This window comes from Helianthus annuus, chromosome 16 (assembly GCF_002127325.2).
Source record: "Helianthus annuus cultivar XRQ/B chromosome 16, HanXRQr2.0-SUNRISE, whole genome shotgun sequence".
Taxonomy (NCBI): domain Eukaryota; kingdom Viridiplantae; phylum Streptophyta; class Magnoliopsida; order Asterales; family Asteraceae; genus Helianthus; species Helianthus annuus.
The window spans coordinates 11,304,097-11,329,978 of record NC_035448.2 but is presented as its reverse complement, the minus strand read 5'-3'; the positions used below and the strand labels follow the sequence as shown (position 1 = coordinate 11,329,978).

General features: G+C 43.0%; 1 protein-coding gene across 2 annotated transcripts; it reads left to right on the top strand.

The window, feature by feature from the left end:
• Positions 1 to 1,169: 1,169 nt before the first annotated feature.
• Positions 1,170 to 25,068, top strand: LOC110917059 (F-box/FBD/LRR-repeat protein At1g13570). 2 transcript variants are annotated; one of them, XM_022161681.2, is made up of 6 exons: positions 1,170 to 1,329; positions 22,291 to 22,355; positions 22,683 to 23,380; positions 24,112 to 24,210; positions 24,302 to 24,460; positions 24,549 to 25,068. In XM_022161681.2, the coding sequence occupies exons 3-6, from the start codon at positions 22,730 to 22,732 to the stop codon at positions 24,816 to 24,818; spliced, it is 1,179 nt and encodes a 392-aa protein (XP_022017373.1). In that variant the 5' UTR covers positions 1,170 to 1,329; positions 22,291 to 22,355; positions 22,683 to 22,729; the 3' UTR covers positions 24,819 to 25,068. The 2 variants fall into 2 exon arrangements, with proteins under 2 accessions (XP_022017373.1, XP_022017372.1); XM_022161680.2 differs by having other exon boundaries at positions 1,171 to 1,329; positions 22,692 to 23,380.
• Positions 25,069 to 25,882: the final 814 nt, after the last annotated feature.

Here is a 25,882-nt window from a genome sequence, read left to right as displayed (position 1 = left end):
AAGTTGCAAACGTGACGTTGTCGCCGCAACGCGCGACATGTGTGAAAATCTAGCATACTCTTAAAAGACAAAGTGGGTGGAAACCCCACCGGCTTTGCCTTCCCCTTCCTCATACTTTCACGATGTTGCAATTTTAGCCCCTTAACTTTGTATCTTCAAAGTTTCATAAGATAGCAAATTTAGTCCCTAAACTACTACTCCATTTTACAAATAGTTTGTTTTTGACACCCCAACTTTGTGGTAGTTTCCTTTTCGGCCCAACTTTGTTATAGTTTCATAGTTTCATTCTTACCACAGAATTTTATCAAATTTTATCTTTACCATTTCTTAGCCTTTAAGTTTAGGAAATGTAATTTTTAACCACTTAACTTTTAATGAACTCTGTAAATGCCACTTTGACCCCCTCGAGAATTTTCGGATTGACGATATAAATTCGAGTTAGTCGGGTCGCATATAATACATTATAATTGTACGATATAAATTTACGTTTTCATCCAATCGCAATGCAACTATAGGATACATTGAGTTCAAACGAATACGTCAGAGCGTGTGTTTTCATATGGTTCAAGGCCGGCTCTTGGGCCGGCCAACCTATGCCGTCACTCGAGGCCCAAATTTTCAAAGGGTTCTCGAAAGGTTTTTATAGGCTTATATATATTTAGTATATGCAATCATCTATCATGTAAATAAGTATTGGTGGTGGAATGGAAAAAACCATTTCAAGATTTAATCTAGAGGTCCCAAGTTCAAGTCTTGGCTATACCATAAGGTTTACTTTTTTAAATTAATCACAAATTTTGGGCCTAATTCTTTTTTTTCGCCCGGGGCCTAAATTCTTTTAATAGTTTTCGGAAACGGCCCTGATATGGTTAACACATCACATAATGCTTGGACTAATTCGTTTGATATTTGCGAAGTATCGCGCGGTCTTATTACTAGTTAATTAATTAATTTACAAAAAAAAAAAAAAAAAACGTTTGTCTTGTTTTTACCGTTTATCATAAGTTACCCCCCTATTAATTATTAATTAATTATAATAAAAAACGCTTGTCTTGTTTTTACCGTTTCTATTAATTAACTAATCTACAAAAAAAAAAGAAGAAAACGTTTGTCTTGTTTTTACCGTTTAACTTACTTGAAGCACTCTGTACAAGTGAGTGAATCATTGTTTGTTGGGGTTGCCACGTATCATCTATCTTACCGTCTTCTTTCTTCCTCTTCTGCTCTTTCTTGTCTGATGTTTGTGGCTTAGCTTTTCCTCTGGTTGGTTATCTTCGGATGACGTAATAAGCATTCTCTTATCCGTTCGTTTTGTGAACTCCATTGAAGGTGACTTTTAATGTTTCATTTCAAACTCTTTCTTGGGTTCTAATTAATGTTTATCAATTTCGTCTTCTCACAATGAATTTAGTGAAATTAGGTGTAGTTCTCTGTACGTTTTGTTTTAATTTAGTGAAATTAGAGCTCGGCTCGCTCGTTATGTTTTTATGAAGCTTAAGCTCGGCTCGCGAGTAAAACCCAAAGCTCAAGCTCGCGTAAACGAGCCAAAACTTGGCTCGAACTCAGCTCGCTAATGATATCATCATTATTTATATATTAAATATAAAAAAACTAAAACTTTGTTTGGGCTCATTTAGGCTGGCGAGCCTAAACGAGCTTTGTATTTCAGAGAGACTGGATAACTAAACGAGCTCTATTTCAGGCTCAGCTTGTTCGAGCTTTTAATCGAGCCAATTACGAGTAGCTTTCGAACATCTGGGCTTGTTTACACCCCTAGGCATGATACACCGCCGCAAGGGTGTATCATGCGTGATGGGGATGGAAATGGTGATTTGGTGATGGTGTGTGTTGTATGTGTGGGTTTGACTTTGATGATGAGGTGTTAAGTTGTGATTGGGTGTGATGACCATTGCAAGTGTGATAGAGTGAAATGTGATGGAGTGAGCTGTTAAATAGTGATCAAGTGTGATAGTTTAACAATCACTAGTGCTCTAGTCGTGTCCACGGCTATTTAAGTTCCACCTATGGTGGACCCGGGTGAGTTTTTCCCTCCAAGTCTCAGGTTCGAGTCTGGCTGATAGGGGTTTCTGTCACACCCCCAAATTCCACCTGCGGAGTAACATCCGCTTGAGGGCGTGACTGACCAGGATCCAGCCACCAATTATACTAAGCATTGGTTAATAGTAAAATGATTGCTATCTAAAGTAGATAGCAACATCGTAGTTAAGTTCGATAATTAGTTTAAACAAAAACAGCGGAAGCATAAACCAAAAAGATAGTTCAAAGTTCAAGATAATTAAAACCCAATACACGGGTTTTGACGAACACTACACATTCCCAAGCAGCAGCTCCTCAGTCACTGGTTACCTGCAAAGCATGCAGTAAGGTGTCAACAATAATGCTGAGTGAGTTCACTAGTTGTCCAGTTTTAATTACCAAAAACTTGTTTCACCAGTTAATTTATCCGTTTATACATGCCATGGGGAGCTACCCCAAAAGTTAGCGAATAAACTGTTTTTCCAATACCGAACACTAGGTAACCGTTTGCGTTTCCGCAGGATGCCCCGATGTCAATGTTCTATCATCATTGACGGATGCCTGAGTACATTAGTTCACGACCGATCCCAAACCATGGCACGGTGTGAGGTTGGTAAAACCTAAATAGCGCTATCAACTAATAACCCGTTCGCCTAGCCCCGGCGACTAATCGGTATTATGTAGTAGGGACTTGAGTGATAGAGTTTCGTTTAGTGCCGTTAGTTGCAATCCGTATAAACAGTAATTAACTAAAGGTTCCCAATAACAAGGGAAGAAAAGTAAGTCGTATCCCTCATAGGGGATAGTGTTGTTTGTAGTTCCGTTTCCCAAACCACCGGGAATGCATGCTTTAGGTTGTGAACTCACCTTGGGTTGCTCGGTAGATATTTTACTTGGTTAAACACGTTGGTCACCACGTCCTAGCATGGTTACCAAAGATAGGTCAAGTTGGGGTGCAAGTAATCACGTATAGCAAACACGTATAGACACACTTAGCATGCATACATTCAAACAGTTGGGTTATTGGGCCTGCTCTAACATTTCACAAACAGTAACAGATACACATGCAGTCCAGTCAACAGATAGTCCAACAAGCTTTTGGCCCAATAACACTTAGGCAGCCCAGTCGAGACAAGGGCGGTTTCGACTCGGGAATGCACGGTTTCGAGTCGCAACCAAGGGTTCCGACTCGCAACCTCGGTCTCGGTTCATCACGCTTTGGTTTCGAGTCGCAACCAGGGATTCCGACTCGCAACCTCGGTTTCGGTTCATCATGTGCTGCTTGCGAGTCGCAACCGGGAGATCTCGACGAATCACGTTTTGGTCTCGAGTCGCAACCAAGGGTTCCGACTCGCAACCACTGTTACGTGCACCTGAATCCTTCTAGAACCTGGCAATGTACTAACCAATAGCATTTTGATTTCATGAAATTTTGTACTAACCAATCAGAATACACAAACATGTTTCTTTGTCTATTTACCAAGCAAAACAGATCAAATCAGGTATTTTTGAATATTCATATCACATTCATCTAGTTCATCATATATTCAAGCATATCATTCAACAAGCACATCAACATTCAACAATCATTTCAAAGATCAACTTGTTAACATCACAACCATTCGGTAAATAGGCACTCTTAATCACACATTATCATTAGAACATGAATATCATCAACAATAACAACACTTGATTCGATTTCCACTTAGCATTAAAGATCATCATTCATGTTATCACAATACAAGGGGTTGTATAATGTGTAAATCTTCACATTATAGCTAAAACACATTGTTTCTATCATGCTAAAATCCCTAATGCACTTTATCATCAACAACCCAAAAATCATGGTAAACACTTAAGACACTAACCGGTTAGATGGAGGAGTACAAGAGATTGATGAGCCAAGTTCCGAGTGATGATCTCGAGCTAGAATCCGAGAGCCTTGATGTTTCGGTTGGATCCGAGAGAGGGGAGAGGGTGATGCTTGGTTGCTAGGGTTTTAGGGTTTTAGTGAGAGGTAGAGAGTGTGAGAGTTGTGAGGGTGAAATGAATGAGAGTGTAAAGGAGAGTGTGGTGAGAGTTTTGGGTTTTTATACCCGTTTCAAGGCCGGCACCTTTGGTTCCGAGTGGCATGGCCCAACCGGCCCAAATGTTCATTGTTCACTCGAGACCGGGTGGTCTCGAGTTGGGCTTCGTGGTCTCGGCTCACTTCTACTCTAATATATATTTATATCATACATACATACAACACATTATCGGCACATAGCACAAAAGAAATCACAACTTTCATTTTATAACACATATACACGCACAATGAAATTACAAGGTAGTTGTTCGGAAAACCTAGAGTGTCACATTATCCCCAAGTTTTAAGAACTTTCGTCCCGAAAGTTAAGGCAGTCACTGTCAAGCTAGTATAAGTGAGAATGTTTCAACGGGGTGTCACATCATCCCCCCGTTAGTTTGGAATTTCGTCCCGAAATTCGGTTGTAGCTTCAGTGCTGGGGTTTTCGTTTGGGAACAACTGGGGATACTTGTGCTTCATCTGGTCTTCCCGCTCCCAGGTAAACTCTGGGCCACGCCGCGAGTTCCAACGGACTCGTACAAGAGGTATCTGGCTACGTTTGAGGATCTTGATCTCTCGATCCGTGATCTCAATCGGTTCCTCAGTAAAGTGTAGCTGTTCATCAATAGTTAGTTCCTTGAAAGGAATTACGAGCGTTTCATCTGATAGACACTTCTTCAGATTAGACACGTGAAATACGTTGTGTACCGCACTCAGTTCTTCAGGCAGGTTTAATCTATAAGCAACCTTACCGATTTTCTCGGTAATTTCGAATGGTCCGATATATCGCGGATTAAGCTTGCCCCGTTTACCAAAGCGAACCACACCCTTCCAGGGTGAGACTTTAAGTAGAACCCGGTCACCGACCTGGAATTCTAGTGGTTTCCTACGCTTATCAGCGTAACTCTTCTGACGGTCACGAGCTGCCGCCATGCGTTGTCTGATCTGGGCAATCTTTTCCGTTGTATCTACCACCATCTCTGGGCCCGTGATCTGACTATCACCGATTTCCGCCCAGCAGAGAGGTGACCGGCATTTACGACCGTACAATGCCTCAAAAGGTGCTGCCTGAATACTAGTGTGGTAGCTGTTGTTGTAGGAGAACTCCACTAGCGGTAGATGCTTCTCCCAATTCTTGCCAAAATCGATCACACACGCTCTAAGCATGTCTTCTAGAGTCTGGATGGTGCGTTCGGACTGTCCATCCGTTTGCGGGTGATAAGCGGTGCTCATGTCCAAACGTGAGCCAAAGGATTTGTGCATAGCTTGCCACAATTCCGAAGTAAAACGAGCGTCTCGGTCGGAAATAATTGAGGTTGGCACCCCGTGCCTCGCAACTACTTCCTTTAAGTAAATCTCCGCCAAGGTAGAAAACTTGTCTGTTTCTTTAATAGCCAGAAAGTGCGCGGACTTGGTCAATCGGTCTACTATTACCCAAATAGTGTCATTTCCGCGTTGAGACCTAGGTAGCCCTGTAACAAAATCCATGGAAATTTGCTCCCATTTCCATTTCGGGATTTCTGGTTGTTGGAGTAGGCCTGCTGGCTTCTGGTACTCTGTCTTGACTCTTGCGCAAGTCAAACATTTGCCGACATATGTTGCTATGTGTGCCTTCATGCCAGGCCACCAGTATGTAGTTCTCAAGTCGTGGTACATCTTGTCCGAGCCAGGATGTACTGAGTAGCGGGACTTATGGGCTTCGTCCATCACGAGTTCACGTAAATTTCCATAGAGTGGGACCCAAATGCGCCCTGTTACGTAGTAAGCGCCATCTTCTTTTTGTTCTTATCGCTGTCTCGATCCTCGCAGAGACTCAGCCCTGATGTTTTCCGGTTTCAATGCTTCAACTTGAGCATTTTGGATCTGGGTAGGGAGGTTAGACTGGATGGTAAGTTGCAATGCTCGCACGCGCTTTGGTATAGTGTCCTTCCGGCTGAGGGCGTCTGCCACGACATTGGCCTTGCCCGGATGGTACTTGATGGCGCATTCGTAGTCATTCAAGAGTTCGACCCATCGACGTTGTCGCATGTTTAATTCCTTTTGCCTAAAGATATGCTCGAGACTCCTGTGATCGGTGTAAATAGTGCACTTGGTACCGTACAGGTAATGTCTCCATATCTTAAGAGCAAAGATCACTGCTCCCAGTTCCAAATCATGCGTAGTGTAGTTCCTTTCATGCGTCTTAAGTTGTCGAGAAGCGTAGGCAATAACTTTCTCGCGTTGCATTAACACGCAACCGAGCCCATGGATAGACGCATCGCAGTAAACCACAAAGTCGTCAGTGCCTTCAGGCAACGAGAGAATAGGAGCGCTGCAGAGGTTATCCTTTAGTCTTTGAAAGGCCGACTCCTGAGCTTCATTCCACTTGTAAGCAATGCCTTTCTGAGTAAGAGTCGTGAGGGGTTGTGCAATCTTTGAGAATCCCTTGATGAATCTGCGGTAGTATCCTGCCAATCCCAAGAATTGGCGAACTTCGGTTGGAGTCTTAGGCGTAGGCCAATTCTTTATCGAGTCGATCTTAGCGGGGTCGACGTGAATGCCGTCCTTGTTGACCACATGCCCAAGGAAATGGACTTCTCGGAGCCAGAAGTCACACTTCGAGAATTTGGCGTACAATTGCTCATTGCGTAAGAGTTCGAGGATAAGGCGCAGGTGTCGTTCATGCTCTTCTTGACTTTTCGAGTAGATCAGGATGTCGTCGATAAACACAATCACGAATGTGTCGAGGTAAGGCTTGCACACTCGATTCATGAGATCCATGAAAACCGCAGGTGCGTTAGTCATTCCAAAAGGCATAACGAGGAACTCGTAATGACCATAACGAGTCCTGAACGCAGTCTTAGGGATGTCTTCATTACGAACTCTCAACTGATGATAGCCTGATCGCAGGTCAATCTTAGAATAGTAGCTCGATCCTTGCAACTGATCAAATAGGTCGTCGATGCGCGGTAGATGGTAACGATTCTTGATGGTAACCTTGTTCAACTCACGATAGTCGATGCACATTCGGAATGTGCCATCCTTCTTCTTAACAAAGAGTACTGGTGCTCCCCAGGGCGACGAACTAGGACGGATAAATCCTTTATCCAATAGTTCCTGTAATTGCGTAGAGAGTTCCTTCAGTTCTGCAGGGGCTAGACGAAAAGGCGCACGAGCTATAGGCGCTGCTCCGGGAGCTAGCTCGATTTGGAATTCGACCTGACGGTGGGGAGGGAGTCCAGGTAGTTCCTCAGGAAATACCTCGGGATAGTCACGTACTACAGGAAAATCTTCAATCCTCTTTTCCTTTTTGTCACACCCCCAAAATCCACACGCGGAGTATCACCGCTTGGGAGCGTGACGTGACCAGGATCAAGCCATCAATCATATCAAACATAGTAATCAATAATAATAAAAGTCAATAAAGTAGTTTATCATGACATGATTGATGTTTCCAAAACCAAGCATTGTTTAAGTAGCGGAAGCATTATTGTAAACCCAAGTTAAAATACTGAAATGTCATAAGTGTCTAATCCAAGTAATACGTTCCTTGTCCACAACGACCGGCTCCTCCTTGTGCAAACTCCATGTACCTAACGATCTGCAAGGCATGTAACAGAATGATCAACAAACGAGTTGAGCGAGTTCACAGTAAGTAATACGTAACAGTAAGTAATGGGTGGCTCTACTGGGCCGATAGTAAGAAGTATAGGTGGGGGCTTCCCCTGTTATATGACCACTAGACTATTCGTATCAGCTATTCGTATCATCCCTGTTCTTCTTCCGAGAACAGTAGCGCGTATGGGGTGTACGTAGGTCTTACGTACGTATCCTTCATAACCGAGGATAGGAGACGCGGGGGTGTACGTGGGTTTCACGTACGTATCCTTTGTACCGAGGATAGAAGTAAGTAATGCGTACACGTAGGTTTTACGTGCGTGCCTGACATCCGAGGCAGTAATTGGCATATGACCACGTAGGTGTTATCCTAACCTACGGAACCGTCCTGACATCCGAGGACCATGGTAGGTGATAGTCTAGGAAAGCATATGTACGTTCTTAGTCAATTGTAACCTTTATCCCATTCCCACGACCCGGGAATCCCATGCCTTAGTAGGAGTGTGAACTCACCTGGGTTTGCTCGGCAGACAGTATAATGCTCAAGTATACAAGTAAGGAATCAACCACGTCCTATCATGGTTACTATGCAAGTTAGGTTCGTATGTAGCACGTTTGTATCACGTATGGTATCAAGTATGATCATGGCAACTCACATAAACATATCAGCAGTTCATATCAAGTAACGAGTCCAAGTAGTCGGCCCAATTAACATAAGCAGCCCAATTAGTATCTAAGCAAACAAGTCCAATAACATAACAGTCATAAGGTTGGGCCCGTGACAGCGTAGGCCCAAAACAGTGTACGTGCCAAGGAGGTCTCGAGTCGCAACCAGCGATCTCGAGTCGCAACCGGTGGTTACGAGTCGCAACAGGTGGTCTCGGTTCATCATGGTCCGGTTACGAGTCACAGCCGGAGATTACGAGTCGCAACAGAAGGTTGCGAGTCGCAACTGGTGATTTCGGCTCTTCATGGTGTGGTTACGAGTCGCAACGGGACTCGCAACCATGGTTCCGGCTTGTGCTGTTGTGGTCTCGAGTGGGGTTCCGACTCGAAGTCTGAGTCGCAACCGTGTGTGTAACTGATTTCCATAATTCCTGCATTGACTTATCCGTGATTCTAGCAAATATCTAAGGCAGTTTCGAAACCAGATCAATCACCGAAATTTATCAACAGTTTCATATCAACAATAGATCAATTAACAACTAACAGTTTACCATACAAACAATTATCGATCAAACAGGGCTTTTAACACTAAATCCGTATGAGCAATAACATGAACAACCCTTTAACAATTCATCAATAGTTATGCATTCTTACATGGATTTCGGTTACTAATCATATCCGATCAACAATACATAACAGCCGATACATTCATATATATCCGATTTCATGAGCAAGCCAATTACATGATCATTAGCTATCATTGATTAGTAATATTATTATTCATAGCATGTTAACAAGAATCCTTCGAGTATTAAGCAATCATCAATAAACAACCAATAACACACAATCAATAACATAATCACTAACCGGATTAAAGAAGGAGAAGAGGGTGATCCGAGTAGGGGTGTTCTTGCCGTCGGGTTCCAAGCGAGCCGAGAGAGAGAGAGCAAGTAGGGTGTGTGTGTGTGTTATGAAAATTGTAACAACAATGAGAATCAACCCTTGCCAAAGGGTTTAGTGTTTGCGAGTGGGGAGTGGGCCGAGCCCAACTCGGTTACCTAGTGGGGTCCGATTTCAAAGTGTGGCCCAAATGGGCTTGTGTGGCCGGTTTATGTAGTTTGGGCTCATGTAACACATAACATACATACGCACATAACAAATATTCATTTAAAATCATACAATTCAGTTATCAAAAGCACGTAACGTTACATCAAAGCAAGTCTAAAGTTCGAGTTGTCACATTATCCCCAACTAATTGGAAATTTCGTCCCGAAATTTGGTATGCACTCACTGAGGAAGCTAGGTAAGTTATAGCGTTCACTGGTTTTCCTGGGGTGTCACATCCTCCCCCCGTTGATCTGGAATTTCGTCCCGAAATTCCGAAGTAGTAGCTTCGGCCTCAGTAGTGGTAGCATTGGTTTCGAATAACTGGGGGTACTTTTCTGTCATTCTGTCTTCGCGTTCCCAGGTGTACTCTGGGCCACGTTTGGAGTTCCAACGAACTCGAACAAGAGGGATTCTCTTGCTTTTGAGGACCTTCACATCCCGGTCCGTGATTTCTACTGGTTCCTCGACGAACTGCAGCCGCTCGTCGATAGTGAGTTCCTTAAAAGGAATGATGAGGTTTTCATCTGATAAGCACTTCTTTAAATTCGATACATGAAAGACATTGTGAACTGCTCCGAGTTCAGCTGGTAGGTTCAACTTGTAGGCTACCTTGCCAATCTTTTCTAAGATTTCGAATGGTCCGACGTACCGCGGATTCAGTTTTCCCCGTTTGCCAAAACGTACCACACCCTTCCAGGGTGAAACTTTCAATAAAACCCGGTCTCCGACCTCAAATTCCAAAGGCTTTCTACGCTTGTCCGCGTAGGCTTTCTGACGGTCGCGTGCTGCCGCCATGCGTTGCCGTATCTGTGCTATCTTTTCTGTGGCGTCCACTACAATCTCTGGACCCGTAATTTGACTATCCCCCACCTCTGCCCAACAGAGAGGTGACCGGCATTTACGCCCGTACAATGCCTCGAATGGAGCGGCTTGAATGCTGGTATGGTAACTGTTATTGTACAAAAACTCCACCAAAGGGAGATGCTTTTCCCAGCCGTTGCCGAAATCGATGACGCATGCCCTAAGCATGTCTTCAAGTGTTTGAATCGTTCGCTCAGACTGCCCATCCGTCTGAGGATGATATGCTGTGCTCATGTCTAATCGTGAGCCGAAAGATTTATGCATTGCTTGCCAAAGCTCTGACGTGAATCGTGCATCGCGATCCGAAATAATAGAGGTAGGCACTCCGTGCCTCGAAACAACTTCTTTAAGATAGACGTCTGCGAGAGTGGAGAACTTGTCCGTTTCCTTAATCGGCAGGAAGTGTGCAGACTTGGTGAGTCGATCAACTATGACCCATATTGTATCGTTCCCACGCTGAGATCTAGGTAAGCCTGTAACAAAATCCATGGAAATTTCTTCCCATTTCCATTGAGGTATCTTAGGCTGCTGAAGTAGACCAGCTGGCTTCTGATATTCAACCTTGACTCTCGCACAAGTCAAGCATTTTCCAACGTACGTAGCGATGTGGGCCTTCATGCTAGGCCACCAATAAGTAGTGCTGATGTCGTGGTACATTTTATCTGACCCTGGATGTACCGAGTAGCGAGACTTGTGAGCTTCATCCATTACAAGTTCGCGTAAACCGCCATAGAGAGGGACCCAAATCCGGCCCGTTACATAGTAGGCGCCGTCTGCCTTCTGTTCCATTTGTTGTCGTGAGCCGCGTAAGGCTTCGGCCTTGACGTTTTCGGGTTTCAGTGCTTCTATCTGAGCAGCTCGTATCTGTGTAGGAAGGCTAGACTGAATCGTAAGCTGTAGCGCTCGCACGCGCTTTGGTAAGGTGTCCTTTCGACTAAGGGCGTCAGCCACAACATTGGCTTTGCCTGGATGATACTTGATGGCGCATTCGTAGTCGTTAAGTAACTCGACCCATCGTCGTTGACGCATGTTCAAATCCTTTTGCTTAAGGATATGCTCGAGACTCCTGTGATCGGTGTAAATCGTGCATCTGGTACCGTACAGGTAGTGTCGCCATATCTTAAGCGCGAAAACGACAGCTCCCAGCTCTAAATCGTGCGTCGTGTAGTTGCGTTCGTGAACCTTGAGTTGCCGAGAAGCGTAGGCTATCACTTTATCACGTTGCATCAATACACAACCCAGACCCTGTATTGATGCGTCACAGTATACTACGAAGTCATCTGTGCCCTCTGGCAATGAAAGAATAGGTGCGCTGCAGAGCCTATCCTTTAGATACTGGAAAGCAGTCTCCTGTGTGTTGCCCCAACGGTAGGTGACACCCTTCTGTGTCAGTAGCGTAAGTGGTTGTGCGATCTTCGAAAAGTCTTTAATAAATCGTCTGTAGTATCCTGCCAAACCCAAGAATTGGCGTATTTCTGTCGGCGTACGCGGTGCAGGCCAGTTTCTGATCGAATCTACCTTAGATGGATCGACGTGAATCCCATCCTTGTTTACCACGTGGCCTAAGAAGTGGACTTCACGAAGCCAGAAGTCGCATTTAGAAAGCTTGGCGTACAACTGTTCCTTCCGAAGGAGTTCCAAAATAAGGCGAAGATGCTGCTCGTGTTCCTCCTGACTCTTGGAGTAAATCAGGATGTCATCGATGAAAACAATGACGAACTTGTCGAGATAGGGTTTACACACCCTGTTCATAAGGTCCATAAATACGGCAGGCGCGTTCGTTAACCCGAACGGCATGACAAGAAACTCGTAGTGACCATAACGAGTTCTGAATGCTGTCTTAGAGACGTCCTCCTCGCGGACTCTCAGTTGATGGTAACCTGACCGTAGGTCGATCTTGGAATAGTAACACGACCCTTGCAACTGGTCGAATAAGTCGTCTATGCGTGGAAGAGGATAACGGTTCTTCACCGTCACCTTGTTCAGTTCCCTGTAGTCTATACACATCCTGAACGTACCGTCTTTCTTTTTCACGAAAAGCACTGGAGCTCCCCAAGGCGAAGAGCTTGGACGAATGAAGCCTTTTTCCAAGAGCTCTTGCAGCTGCTTTGACAATTCTTCCAATTCTGATGGAGCTAGACGATATGGTGCGCGAGCTATGGGTGCTGCTCCTGGAGCGAGCTCGATCTGAAATTCGACCTGACGATGAGGCGGTAAGCCAGGCAAATCTTCAGGAAACACCTGAGGGTAATCGCGTACAATTGGAATATCCTCCAATTTCTTTTCCTTTACTGATGCGTCTGAAACAAGAGCCAAAATGGCTGTGTGACCTTTACGTAAACACTTCTGAGCCTTCAAGAATGAGATGATGCCAACCACAGCACCACTCTTGTCGCCTTGAACTTCGAGAGGTTCCTGACCCAAACGAGGTATGCGAATAATCTTCTCGCTGCATAAAATTTCTGCCTGGTGTTGGGATAACCAGTCCATCCCGATCACGACGTCGAAACTTCCCAAAACTATGGGAATGAGATCAATAGAGAAGGCTTGACCAGCTAGAATAAGGTTACAACCCTGAACTACGTGCGTGGCTTCTAGACTTTTACCGTTAGCTAACTCTACTACATGTTTGGTGGGTAAAAGTGTTGGTGCACGTTTTAGCAGTTGACACATTTTCACAGACATATAGCTTGTATCCGCACCCAAATCAAACAAAATAGTAACGTAAATATTGTCGAGGAGAAACTTACCCATAACAACGTTGGGATCGTTCACTGCGTCGCCACGACCTAGTACGAATGCACGACCACGAGCTTCATTGCCGTTGTTATTTCCCCCATTGTTGTTGTTGCCATTGCCCTGATTGTTGTTGTTGTTGTTGTTCTGGTTCCTGTTGAGCTGTGGGCAGTGTCTCTTGATGTGGCCTTCAGCACCACAATTATAGCATCCCTTGTTGCCCTGTTGTTGGTTAGGCTGAGCGTGAGGCTGCTGCTGATTTTGGTTTGCAGGACGAAGGCTTCTACAGTCTTTGGCCTCGTGACCCATCTTGAGGCATCTTTGACAACGACCCCTGTTACACTGACCGTTGTGGTGCTTGTTGCAGTTGTTGCACTTTGGAAGATTTCCGCGATATCCACCCTGCCTGTGGCTACCTGACGACTGCTGGTTAGGGCTTTGATAGTTGTCAGTCTTTCGCTGTTGATTCTGGGACTGAACCGAAACGGATGCTTTGCTTGAATCCCCCTCCCATTTCCTCTTGTTGTCACTGAGGGTAACGGGAGTAGCTGAAGGAGTGACTGTAGTAGTAGCACTGACACGCTTAGGCAGTTTATTCTGTTCCACTGCCTGATCGGTGATGCGATGAGCGAGGCGTTGGATTTCCTGGATGTTTTCGAGGTTAGCCGACGTCACGTGGCTCTGAATTTCTGGCGCCAATCCCTTGAGATACAACTCAATGCGCTTGTATGGAGGGTCCACCATAGTTGGACACAGAACGGCCAGCTCGTTCGACCGTTTAGTATACGCTTCGATCTCTGATCCAACCATTTTCAGATTATATAGCTCGTCTTCTAACTTGTGAATATCTTCACGCGTGCAATACTCACGCTTGATGAGTTCCTTAAAATCGTTCCATGGGGTGGCGTTAGCAACTGCCAACCCAAGAATCTGCACCTGCGCGTTCCACCAGGTTAGCGCGATTCCTTCCAAGGTGCCAGTAGCAAACTTGACCTTGCGAGCCTCAGGGCACTCGCACATCTCGAATACTGATTCTAGCTTCTCGAACCAGTGGAGGAGTCCAACCGCTCCTTCTGTGCCGCTGAAAGAGTTTGGACGGCAGTCCATGAAGTTCTTGAAAGTGCAGACAGGCTGCTGCGCGTGTTGACCTATTGTGTACGAATAGGACGAAGTTAAATACAAGAGTGAATGTAGGATCGAGGGATCCTAGTGTGTGCCTACACTGCAGGATATACTACCTGCTTGAGCTGCTGCTACTGCCGCAGCAACTTGGGCTTGAACAAGAGCCTCTAACTGGGCTTGTGTCATGTTAATTCTTCCAGCCATTGATCTTCATGTCAAAGGCGAAATAGGTGAGAAAAGTTCGCGAATAGTGCGATGACAGAAAAGCGTAAACACGTAAGGGTTCTTAAGCAATAGCAAATAGTGAGCATTGTAGTCTAAGCATACCACGAGCAAAGTTCTAAGTAATTCTAGCAAGTAGGCAATAAACATAACCTTATTACCTAAAATATCGAGTCTTGCACGTGGAGCGAAGCGTCGTTGTGGATCGTTGAGAGCACTGTTCTGGTTATAGTCCGGTTTTAATAAAAACGTTTTCCCATATTAAAACCAAGTTCTCTATAACCAATGGCTCTGATACCAATCTGTCACACCCCCAAAATCCACACGCGGAGTATCACCGCTTGGGAGCGTGACGTGACCAGGATCAAGCCATCAATCATATCAAACATAGTAATCAATAATAATAAAAGTCAATAAAGTAGTTTATCATGACATGATTGATGTTTCCAAAACCAAGCATTGTTTAAGTAGCGGAAGCATTATTGTAAACCCAAGTTAAAATACTGAAATGTCATAAGTGTCTAATCCAAGTAATACGTTCCTTGTCCACAACGACCGGCTCCTCCTTGTGCAAACTCCATGTACCTAACGATCTGCAAGGCATGTAACAGAATGATCAACAAACGAGTTGAGCGAGTTCACAGTAAGTAATACGTAACAGTAAGTAATGGGTGGCTCTACTGGGCCGATAGTAAGAAGTATAGGTGGGGGCTTCCCCTGTTATATGACCACTAGACTATTCGTATCAGCTATTCGTATCATCCCTGTTCTTCTTCCGAGAACAGTAGCGCGTATGGGGTGTACGTAGGTCTTACGTACGTATCCTTCATAACCGAGGATAGGAGACGCGGGGGTGTACGTGGGTTTCACGTACGTATCCTTTGTACCGAGGATAGAAGTAAGTAATGCGTACACGTAGGTTTTACGTGCGTGCCTGACATCCGAGGCAGTAATTGGCATATGACCACGTAGGTGTTATCCTAACCTACGGAACCGTCCTGACATCCGAGGACCATGGTAGTTGATAGTCTAGGAAAGCATATGTACGTTCTTAGTCAATTGTAACCTTTATCCCATTCCCACGACCCGGGAATCCCATGCCTTAGTAGGAGTGTGAACTCACCTGGGTTTGCTCGGCAGACAGTATAATGCTCAAGTATACAAGTAAGGAATCAACCACGTCCTATCATGGTTACTATGCAAGTTAGGTTCGTATGTAGCACGTTTGTATCACGTATGGTATCAAGTATGATCATGGCAACTCACATAAACATATCAGCAGTTCATATCAAGTAACGAGTCCAAGTAGTCGGCCCAATTAACATAAGCAGCCCAATTAGTATCTAAGCAAACAAGTCCAATAACATAACAGTCATAAGGTTGGGCCCGTGACAGCGTAGGCCCAAAACAGTGTACGTGCCAAGGAGGTCTCGAGTCGCAACCAGCGATCTCGAGTCGTAACCGGTGGTTACGAGTCGCAACAGGTGGTCTCGGTTCATCATGGTCCGGTTACGAGTCACAGCCGGAGATTACGAGTCGCAACAGAAGGTTGCGAGTCGCAACTGGTGATTTCGGCTCTTCATGGTGTGGTTACGAGTCGCAACGGGACTCGCAACCATGGTTCCGGCTTGTGCTGTTGTGGTCTCGAGTGGGGTTCCGACTCGAAGTCTGAGTCGCAACCGTGTGTGTAACTGATTTCCATAATTCCTGCATTGACTTATCCGTGATTCTAGCAAACATCTAAGGCAGTTTCGAAACCAGATCAATCACCGAAATTTATCAACAGTTTCATATCAACAATAGATCAATTAACAACTAACAGTTTACCATACAAACAATTATCGATCAAACAGGGCTTTTAACACTAAATCCGTATGAGCAATAACATGAACAACCCTTTAACAATTCATCAATAGTTATGCATTCTAACATGGATTTCGGTTACTAATCATATCCGATCAACAATACATAACAGCCGATACATTCATATATATCCGATTTCATGAGCAAGCCAATTACATGATCATTAGCTATCATTGATTAGTAATATTATTATTCATAGCATGTTAACAAGAATCCTTCGAGTATTAAGCAATCATCAATAAACAACCAATAACACACAATCAATAACATAATCACTAACCGGATTAAAGAAGGAGAAGAGGGTGATCCGAGTAGGGGTGTTCTTGCCGTCGGGTTCCAAGCGAGCCGAGAGAGAGAGAGCAAGTAGGGTGTGTGTGTGTGTTATGAAAATTGTAACAACAATGAGAATCAACCCTTGCCAAAGGGTTTAGTGTTTGCGAGTGGGGAGTGGGCCGAGCCCAACTCGGTTACCTAGTGGGGTCCGATTTCAAAGTGTGGCCCAAATGGGCTTGTGTGGCCGGTTTATGTAGTTTGGGCTCATGTAACACATAACATACATACGCACATAACAAATATTCATTTAAAATCATACAATTCAGTTATCAAAAGCACGTAACGTTACATCAAAGCAAGTCTAAAGTTCGAGTTGTCACACTTTTTGTGGGTGTCGGTGACAAGCGCTAGGATAGCGGTGTGCCCTTTTTGTAAACACTTCTGGGCTTTCAGAAGCGAGATAATGCCTGTGACTTCTCCATCTTTGTTGCCTTGAACGATGAGGGGTTGGCCAGAACGACGTGGGATACGAACCGCTTTCTCTTGACAGAGGATCTCAGCGTGATGTTTGGATAACCAATCCATACCGATGACGACGTCGAAGCTTCCAAGTTTGACAGGGAAAAGATCGATACTAAACGTGTGACCAGACAATTCTAGAGTGCAGTCGTGGATTACGTGCGTGGCCTCGATGTTCTTACCATTAGCTATCTCGACGATGTGCTTAGAACTTAATAATGCAGGCGGGTGCTTAAGTTTCTTACTAATGCGAAGGGATACATAACTGGCATCGGCACCGGAATCAAATAACACAGAAACATAACGATCATCAAGTAGGAACTTACCCGCCACGACGTTGGGGTCGTTCCTTGCTTCTCCAGCTCCAATCACAAAAGCTCTTCCCCTGGCACCATTCCCATCATTGTTGTTTTGCTCATTGTTCCCAGCTCCCTGGTTGTTGTTGCGATTCTGATTCAGTTCAGGGCAATCCTTTCGCATGTGCCCTGTTGCCCCGCATTTAAAACATCCGCGGTTGTTTCCCTGCTGCTGTTGCTGTTGGGGTTGTTGCTGATTCTGCCTTGCTGGGAACTGACTTCTACAATCCTTGGCTTCATGCCCCATCTTGTTGCATCGCTGGCACTGACCTTTGTTACATGCCCCGTGGTGGTGCCTGTTACACTTGTTGCACTTAGGGTAGCTTCCCCGGTAGCCACCCTGTTGCTGAGTGCCTTTGTTGTTGTCAGTTTTCCTTTGCTGAGCTGGGGCCTGAGTAGAGTTAGCATCTTTGCCCTGATTTCCATCCCACTTTCGTTTGCCATCACTAGAAGTTCCTTCCGCAGCACTGATCCTTTTGGGCAACCTGCCCTCCTCCACAGCCTGGTTAGTGAGTTTGTGGGCAAGACGAACCACAGGCTGTATGGTAGTGAGGTTGGCCGAGGTCACATGGCTCCTGATTTCTGGGGCTAAGCCTTTGATGTACAATTCAATCCTTCGATACATGGGTCGGGACATGTTTGGGCAAAGTGCAGCATAGTCGTTGGACAGCTTGGTGTAGGTCTCAATCTCTGACCCAACCATCTTGAGACCATAGTACTCGTCCTCGAGTTTGTGGATGTCATCCCTGTGACAATACTCTTCCTTGATCATATCCTTGAAATCTTCCCATGCAGTAGCATTAGCAGTCTCCAAACCAAGCATTTGAATCTGCGCCTTCCACCACGAAAGTGCGCTTCCCTCAAGAGTACCAGTAGCAAACTTCACCCAATTAGCAGGGGGACACTCACAGACAGCAAAGACAGCTTCAACCTTCTCGATCCAGTGCAGAAGGCCTATGGCACCCTCAGTGCCATTGAATGGAATAGGCTTGCAATCCATGAAAGTCTTGAAGGTACAAACACGTGGTTGCACATGCGCATGCTGACCTGTTGTGGGAGCGATACGAATAGGTTTAGAGGTGAAAAGACGATGCGGCGGTAGGATCTAAACATCCTAAAACAACGAGCTTACCTCCTGGGTGAGCTGCGAAAGCTGCAGCCACTATGTTGATCAGGTTAGTGAACTAAGCCTGAGTCATGTTGACGTTTCCTCGTCCGCGTCCACTCATTGTCTTCATAACCAGAAAACATAGTATGAGTGTGGTGTCGTAACATAGCGAGAATGAGATAGAAGAGGGGAGGCGTATCTATCTAATCAGGCAAACTAGTACGTATAGTAAAGCAGAAAGCATAAGACAAACAAGCAAGTAAATATGGGTCCGAGCTATGAGGTCAGATAAGTCGAGCCTTGCACTTGGAGTGTAGTGTCATCACGAGTCACGGGTTATAGTCTGGTTTTTCTCAAAAAGATTTTCCCTTTTTAAAACCAAGTTCACTATAACCAATGGCTCTGATACCAATCTGTCACACCCCCAAATTCCACCTGCGGAGTAACATCCGCTTGAGGGCGTGACTGACCAGGATCCAGCCACCAATTATACTAAGCATTGGTTAATAGTAAAATGATTGCTATCTAAAGTAGATAGCAACATCGTAGTTAAGTTCGATAATTAGTTTAAACAAAAACAGCGGAAGCATAAACCAAAAAGATAGTTCAAAGTTCAAGATAATTAAAACCCAATACACGGGTTTTGACGAACACTACACATTCCCAAGCAGCAGCTCCTCAGTCACTGGTTACCTGCAAAGCATGCAGTAAGGTGTCAACAATAATGCTGAGTGAGTTCACTAGTTGTCCAGTTTTAATTACCAAAAACTTGTTTCACCAGTTAATTTATCCGTTTATACATGCCATGGGGAGCTACCCCAAAAGTTAGCGACTAAACTGTTTTTCCAATACCGAACACTAGGTAACCGTTTCCGTTTCCGCAGGATGCCCCGATGTCAATGTTCTATCATCATTGACGGATGCCTGAGTACATTAGTTCACGACCGATCCCAAACCATGGCACGGTGTGAGGTTGGTAAAACCTAAATAGTGCTATCAACTAATAACCCGTTCGCCTGGCCCCGGCGACTAATCGGTATTATGTAGTAGGGACTTGAGTGATAGAGTTTCGTTTAGTGCCGTTAGTTGCAATCCGTATAAACAGTAATTAACTAAAGGTTCCCAATAACAAGGGAAGAAAAGTAAGTCGTATCCCTCATAGGGGATAGTGTTGTTTGTAGTTCCGTTTCCCAAACCACCGGGAATGCATGCTTTAGGTTGTGAACTCACCTTGGGTTGCTCGGTATATATTTTACTTGGTTAAACACGTTGGTCACCACGTCCTAGCATGGTTACCAAAGATAGGTCAAGTTGGGGTGCAAGTAATCACGTATAGCAAACACGTATAGACACACTTAGCATGCATACATTCAAACAGTTGGGTTATTGGGCCTGCTCTAACATTTCACAAACAGTACAGATACACATGCAGTCCAGTCAACAGATAGTCCAACAAGCTTTTGGCCCAATAACACTTAGGCAGCCCAGTCGAGACAAGGGCGGTTTCGACTCGGGAATGCACGGTTTCGAGTCGCAACCAAGGGTTCCGACTCGCAACCTCGGTCTCGGTTCATCACGATTTGGTTTCGAGTCGCAACCAGGGATTCCGACTCGCAACCTCGGTTTCGGTTCATCATGTGCTGCTTGCGAGTCGCAACCGGGAGATCTCGACGAATCACGTTTTGGTCTCGAGTCGCAACCAAGGGTTCCGACTCGCAACCACTGTTACGTGCACCTGAATCCTTCTAGAACCTGGCAATGTACTAACCAATAGCATTTTGATTTCATGAAATTTTGTACTAACCAATCAGAATACACAAACATGTTTCTTTGTCTATTTACCAAGCAAAACAGATCAAATCAGGTATTTTTGAATATTCATATCACATTCATCTAGTTCATCATATATTCAAGCATATCATTCAACAAGCACATCAACATTCAACAATCATTTCAAAGATCAACTTGTTAACATCACAACCATTCGGTAAATAGGCACTCTTAATCACACATTATCATTAGAACATGAATATCATCAACAATAACAACACTTGATTCGATTTCCACTTAGCATTAAAGATCATCATTCATGTTATCACAATACAAGGGGTTGTATAATGTGTAAATCTTCACATTATAGCTAAAACACATTGTTTCTATCATGCTAAAATCCCTAATGCACTTTATCATCAACAACCCAAAAATCATGGTAAACACTTAAGACACTAACCGGTTAGATGGAGGAGTACAAGAGATTGATGAGCCAAGTTCCGAGTGATGATCTCGAGCTAGAATCCGAGAGCCTTGATGTTTCGGTTGGATCCGAGAGAGGGGAGAGGGTGATGCTTGGTTGCTAGGGTTTTAGGGTTTTAGTGAGAGGTAGAGAGTGTGAGAGTTGTGAGGGTGAAATGAATGAGAGTGTAAAGGAGAGTGTGGTGAGAGTTTTGGGTTTTTATACCCGTTTCAAGGCCGGCACCTTTGGTTCCGAGTGGCATGGCCCAACCGGCCCAAATGTTCATTGTTCACTCGAGACCGGGTGGTCTCGAGTTGGGCTTCGTGGTCTCGGCTCACTTCTACTCTAATATATATTTATATCATACATACATACATACAACACATTATCGGCACATAGCACAAAAGAAATCACAACTTTCATTTTATAACACATATACACGCACAATGAAATTACAAGGTAGTTGTTCGGAAAACCTAGAGTGTCACAGTTTCTCATTGAGAGGTTTTAAATTAGGGATCTATTGTGCGAGGGGGCTCTCTAGCGCGGACCTGGGTAAGACAACGTATGTTAGACCTCCAGACATTCGCGAGTAATCCACACCTTTCAAAAAAAAGGGGTGTGATAGTTTGATGGGTGATGGAGTGTGATGACCATGGATAAACTTTGGGTCGACCAGTTATGGCATCAACCCATAATGACCTGAATCCTTTCTGACCCATAGCCAATTCTGGCCTAAACTCATTCTATCTAAACCAACACCCGAACACGTACACCCAAGCCAATTTCTGACCGAAATCCCTTTCTATCTGAACCACATTGACACCTGCATACGTACACCCGAACACGCACACCCAAACCAAAAGGTTTCCTCAACTTTCTACTAATTAGACATTTTCTACCATTTAGCGCAAATGGCGTGATTATCCAAATTAATGTCTATTACATTATATGCTTTTTAGACTTCTCTTTGTACTAAAGTTAAGTTCTTATCGGATTCATGTACTTCTTTTAAACGAGGAAATAGTCAAAACTTTCAATATTTTTTTTAAACATTTCGAGGTAATAAGATCATGTTTTAGTTTTTGAAAGTTATTAGTATTTTACATTATGTGTTGATCATCACTTGCGATGAATGTACAGTTTATCATTTATTTCAAAACAGTGACATACACAATCAACACAATAAATATTAGTATTTGACCTCTTCAGCTTTCCAAGTTGATTAACATTTTATACTGTGACTCTTTTTAAAAAAAATCAGGAAATAATTGGTTTCTAATGTGGATATTCTGTTATGTGACTACATAACCAAAGGGATGTCGTTAGCCTTCTCTTTCGCTAATTCATAAAGTTGCAATTTCTCCAGTTACATTGGGTTCGGGATTGTTTATTCGGATCAATTTTAACCTATAGTCTATGTGTCAACTCATCTGTTTATTTTAATGTACAAATTTAGCGTTATCTGGCCTTTGTTAACACTTATGCTAATCTGATGTTAACACTCTAATTGTTTTCTGGTCAGCTTTTGGTTATAACTCGTCGCGTGTCCGTTTGTTGTCAGAGTGACCAACACCTTTGCGTTTGCAGGTAAACACCTTTCGAGTACTTTGTATTTGTTGCAATGTCATATTACGAGGTATTCTTTTATTATATATTATTTGTTTCTTTTTGTTGTGTGTGGTAGTAAACTTATTATATGACCTTGACCCTTTCTAAGTTAACCATAATCCAATGAGTATAAGAAAACAGTTTAGCTTCAGATAGAAAACCTAATTAAGAAGCATAGCCATATGTTGACTTTTTCTTTGACTCGTCAAATTATCAGACTTATTGTGGTCTGCATTATCCAAATGTTGTATTTGGCGTAGACGCTTAGTATCACGTTATCTTTAGTTGATTTTCACTCGGAACTAGTTTTTGCAGCATTGGTTAGTAACAAACCAACAAAACGAAAACCAAAGATGCAAACTAAACATCTGCCGTGCGAAGCTGAACGATTGTCTTTGGATAGAATCAGCACACTTCCGCAACCTGTATTAGAAACCATCCTAGGTCTTTTACCAACCGAAGAGGCAGCAAGGACAAGTATTCTCTCACGGGAATGGAGGTACAAGTGGACCAAAATCCCTAACCTCATGTTTTTTGTGTCTAAAAGAAAGATTAAAAAGAAGCAACGGTCTGTTTCCAAGCGAGCTTCTAACATAGAAGGTGCAAAGAAAAACTCGGATACGAGGTTTAAACTTTATCACGATTTACACGAAGTTATGCTACAACGCCAGATTCCAATACAGGAGCTCACACTTTCCATGGGTAACCACTACGACTATTTGGAATTTGATCAAATAATACTTAATTTGTCGAGGAACCATACTGTCAAGAAACTAACACTTATAGGATCGGATTGGCATTCTAGTTGGTATAATTTACCCACATCTGTCTTCTCGATGCATAACTTAACTGAGCTGAATCTAAGTTATTTTGAACTTGATCATCCACCAATATTCAGTGTATTTGGTAGCCTTCAAATCTTATACTTGTGGAATGTATCGATCCCTGCACAAACTCTTCTACATCTTTTATCTAATTGTCCATCACTTAAGAGCTTCGGTCTGGTAAGTTCCCACTTTATTAAGTGTTCTCATAGGCTTGTAAATGAACCGAACATGTTCGATTGTTCGTGTTCGTTCATTTAACTTTAACCGAATATGAACATGAACACGAATATATAATCGAACACATTTTTTTGTTCATGATCGTTTATTAAAAATGGGGATGTTTGTGTTCGTTCGTTTAAAACCTAAACAAACAGTTCATGAACGTAAACGAACATAAACAAACAAACTTAAACGAACATATTTTAACAACACAAATGAACATAACTGAACAAACATAAATGAACAGAAAGTAAATTTTTTATATGAATTAGTGATTAATTACGATAAATTCCATTGCAAGGCCCCTTTTTATTATTAGAAAGCCACATTACCAATTAGTTATATTTATATAAGTTGTTAGAAAGTTCCTTTAATGTTTAATATTCATATAAATATAACTACTCTTGTATTTAAATTGAAACGAACATAAATAAATGTAAATAAAAGAACATAAATGAATGAACATAAACGGTCATTCCCGAACATAAATGAACGAACAATTTGTTCATGTTCGTTCGTTTAATTAAATGAACAAAAAAATGTGTTCATGTTCGTTCGTTTATTAAATTAAATAAACAAACATAAATGAAATTTCCCGCTGAACAAGTTCACGAACAGTTCATGAACACAGGTCTAGTTCTCATGTCAGGAACATTCGAAACTTATCTGAAAATTGTAACGTGCTGCAGCTTTTAGGTCAAGATTTTGATGATAAATGCACCATTAATGAGCTATTCAAGTGTTTACCTGTGATTGAACATCTAACAACTTGGCGTCATCTCTCTCGGGTAACATTTATCCACCATTCCACATTGTATATAATGGAAAGAAACGTTTTGAATTTTGGTTCTTAATCTTTATTTTGGTGTATGGTTCAAGTGGCTTGTACTAGACGCGGTCCCACAAGAGCTTCCAACCTCGCTAATTCACCTCAAAGAACTTTGTTTCGAAGAAATATGTTTTCTTCAGGGCTATGGACTAACTTTTCTTCTTGTATTGGTCAAATGTTCTCCAAACTTAGAGAAAATTAAGCTAGAGGTAAATGAAATAATTATATCTCATATTCTGTTTATTTTGATTCTCATGCCAAAATACACTGACACGAAAATGACGAACCCTTTTGTAGATTGATTGGGATGTTAGTGGTTATAAGAAATACTCGGTTGTATGGAAAGAGTATTCGGATGTTTGGTTGGAGCATCTGAGTGAATTGGAAATTGAAGGTTTCAATAACTTGAAGCCTGAGATGGAGTTTGTAAAGTTTATTTTGGTTAGGTCACCTAAGCTGAAGAAGGTGAGCATACAAAGTGTGGTTGATCCGAATCAAGAGTCGGAGATGTTAAAAACTCTCTTACAGGCCCCACGTGTGTCACCGGTAGTAATAACCGTCAAGTGAGAGTTGCTTCAAAGACCTTTAGATTTTTTTGAACGGCAAATTTCTTTTATTCCCTGCTATATGTGGGACTTGAACCCAAGACCTCCCCCTCCTAAAGTGTTTAAAGGCTTTGCCTTTGCCAATGGACCACCACCCCATTGGTTCAAAGTCCTTTAGATCACCTAACTTTCTTCATAATTCATGTTGAGATTTAATGATTTATGATAGATTTTTTTTTTGGACGGCAAAGGTTACATAATACTACTTCTAAATTTCACCAAATTTTACCTAATGCCAGGAATTGAATCCTGGTCACTCTCCAAAAGACACAAAACCTCTACCACCCACCAAAGTGGTGATTGCATTTATGATGATAACCTAGAGTTTTTGTATTGCTACTTGTTTTTCTGAAAAAAAAAAAAAGAAGTTGGTAGTCTTTGGACTTTTTTGGCTGTTGGCTCTAAGTTAACACATCTAATACGGATGTGGAGTTATGGTCTCTAAGTTAACACATCTAATATGGATGTGGAGTTATGGGCTCTAATTTCACTCTTTTATTAAAAATGAATTATAGAGAGTATATGATGCACTGATGTAGAAGTTTGAAATTATGTTTGAAAAGGGTTAGACTGAATGTATCCCATGTATTATTCGTCAATCTCGGCGTCAAATTGGTATAAAAAACTTTGCTTCTTATTTGAATATCCGGAATAAGTAATGGTGTTTGATATCTTAGATTTAGGTATTGTAGATTGTGACGAAAGCGTAGATGTGGAGGGGGTGTTGTGGTCGGAAACGATGGTGGAACTGGAATTTGGAGGTGTGTTGCGATGTATGAAGAAAGGGGGAATCACCGATGATGGTAGGGGTGTTCATGGTTTAATTTTGACGGTTTTACATATCATACAAGCATACGCAAGGGAAAATATGTCCTTTAATCTGCCACCATTGACCCACTAGTCACTCCAAAAGTTTTGTTTCCACTCACAATTTTCATGGTCAAAAAATTCAAACATAAACATTGAGACCTAAATAATGCCCAAATATATTATGTTTTAGCTATTTTTAGTTAGGCCCATAAACGA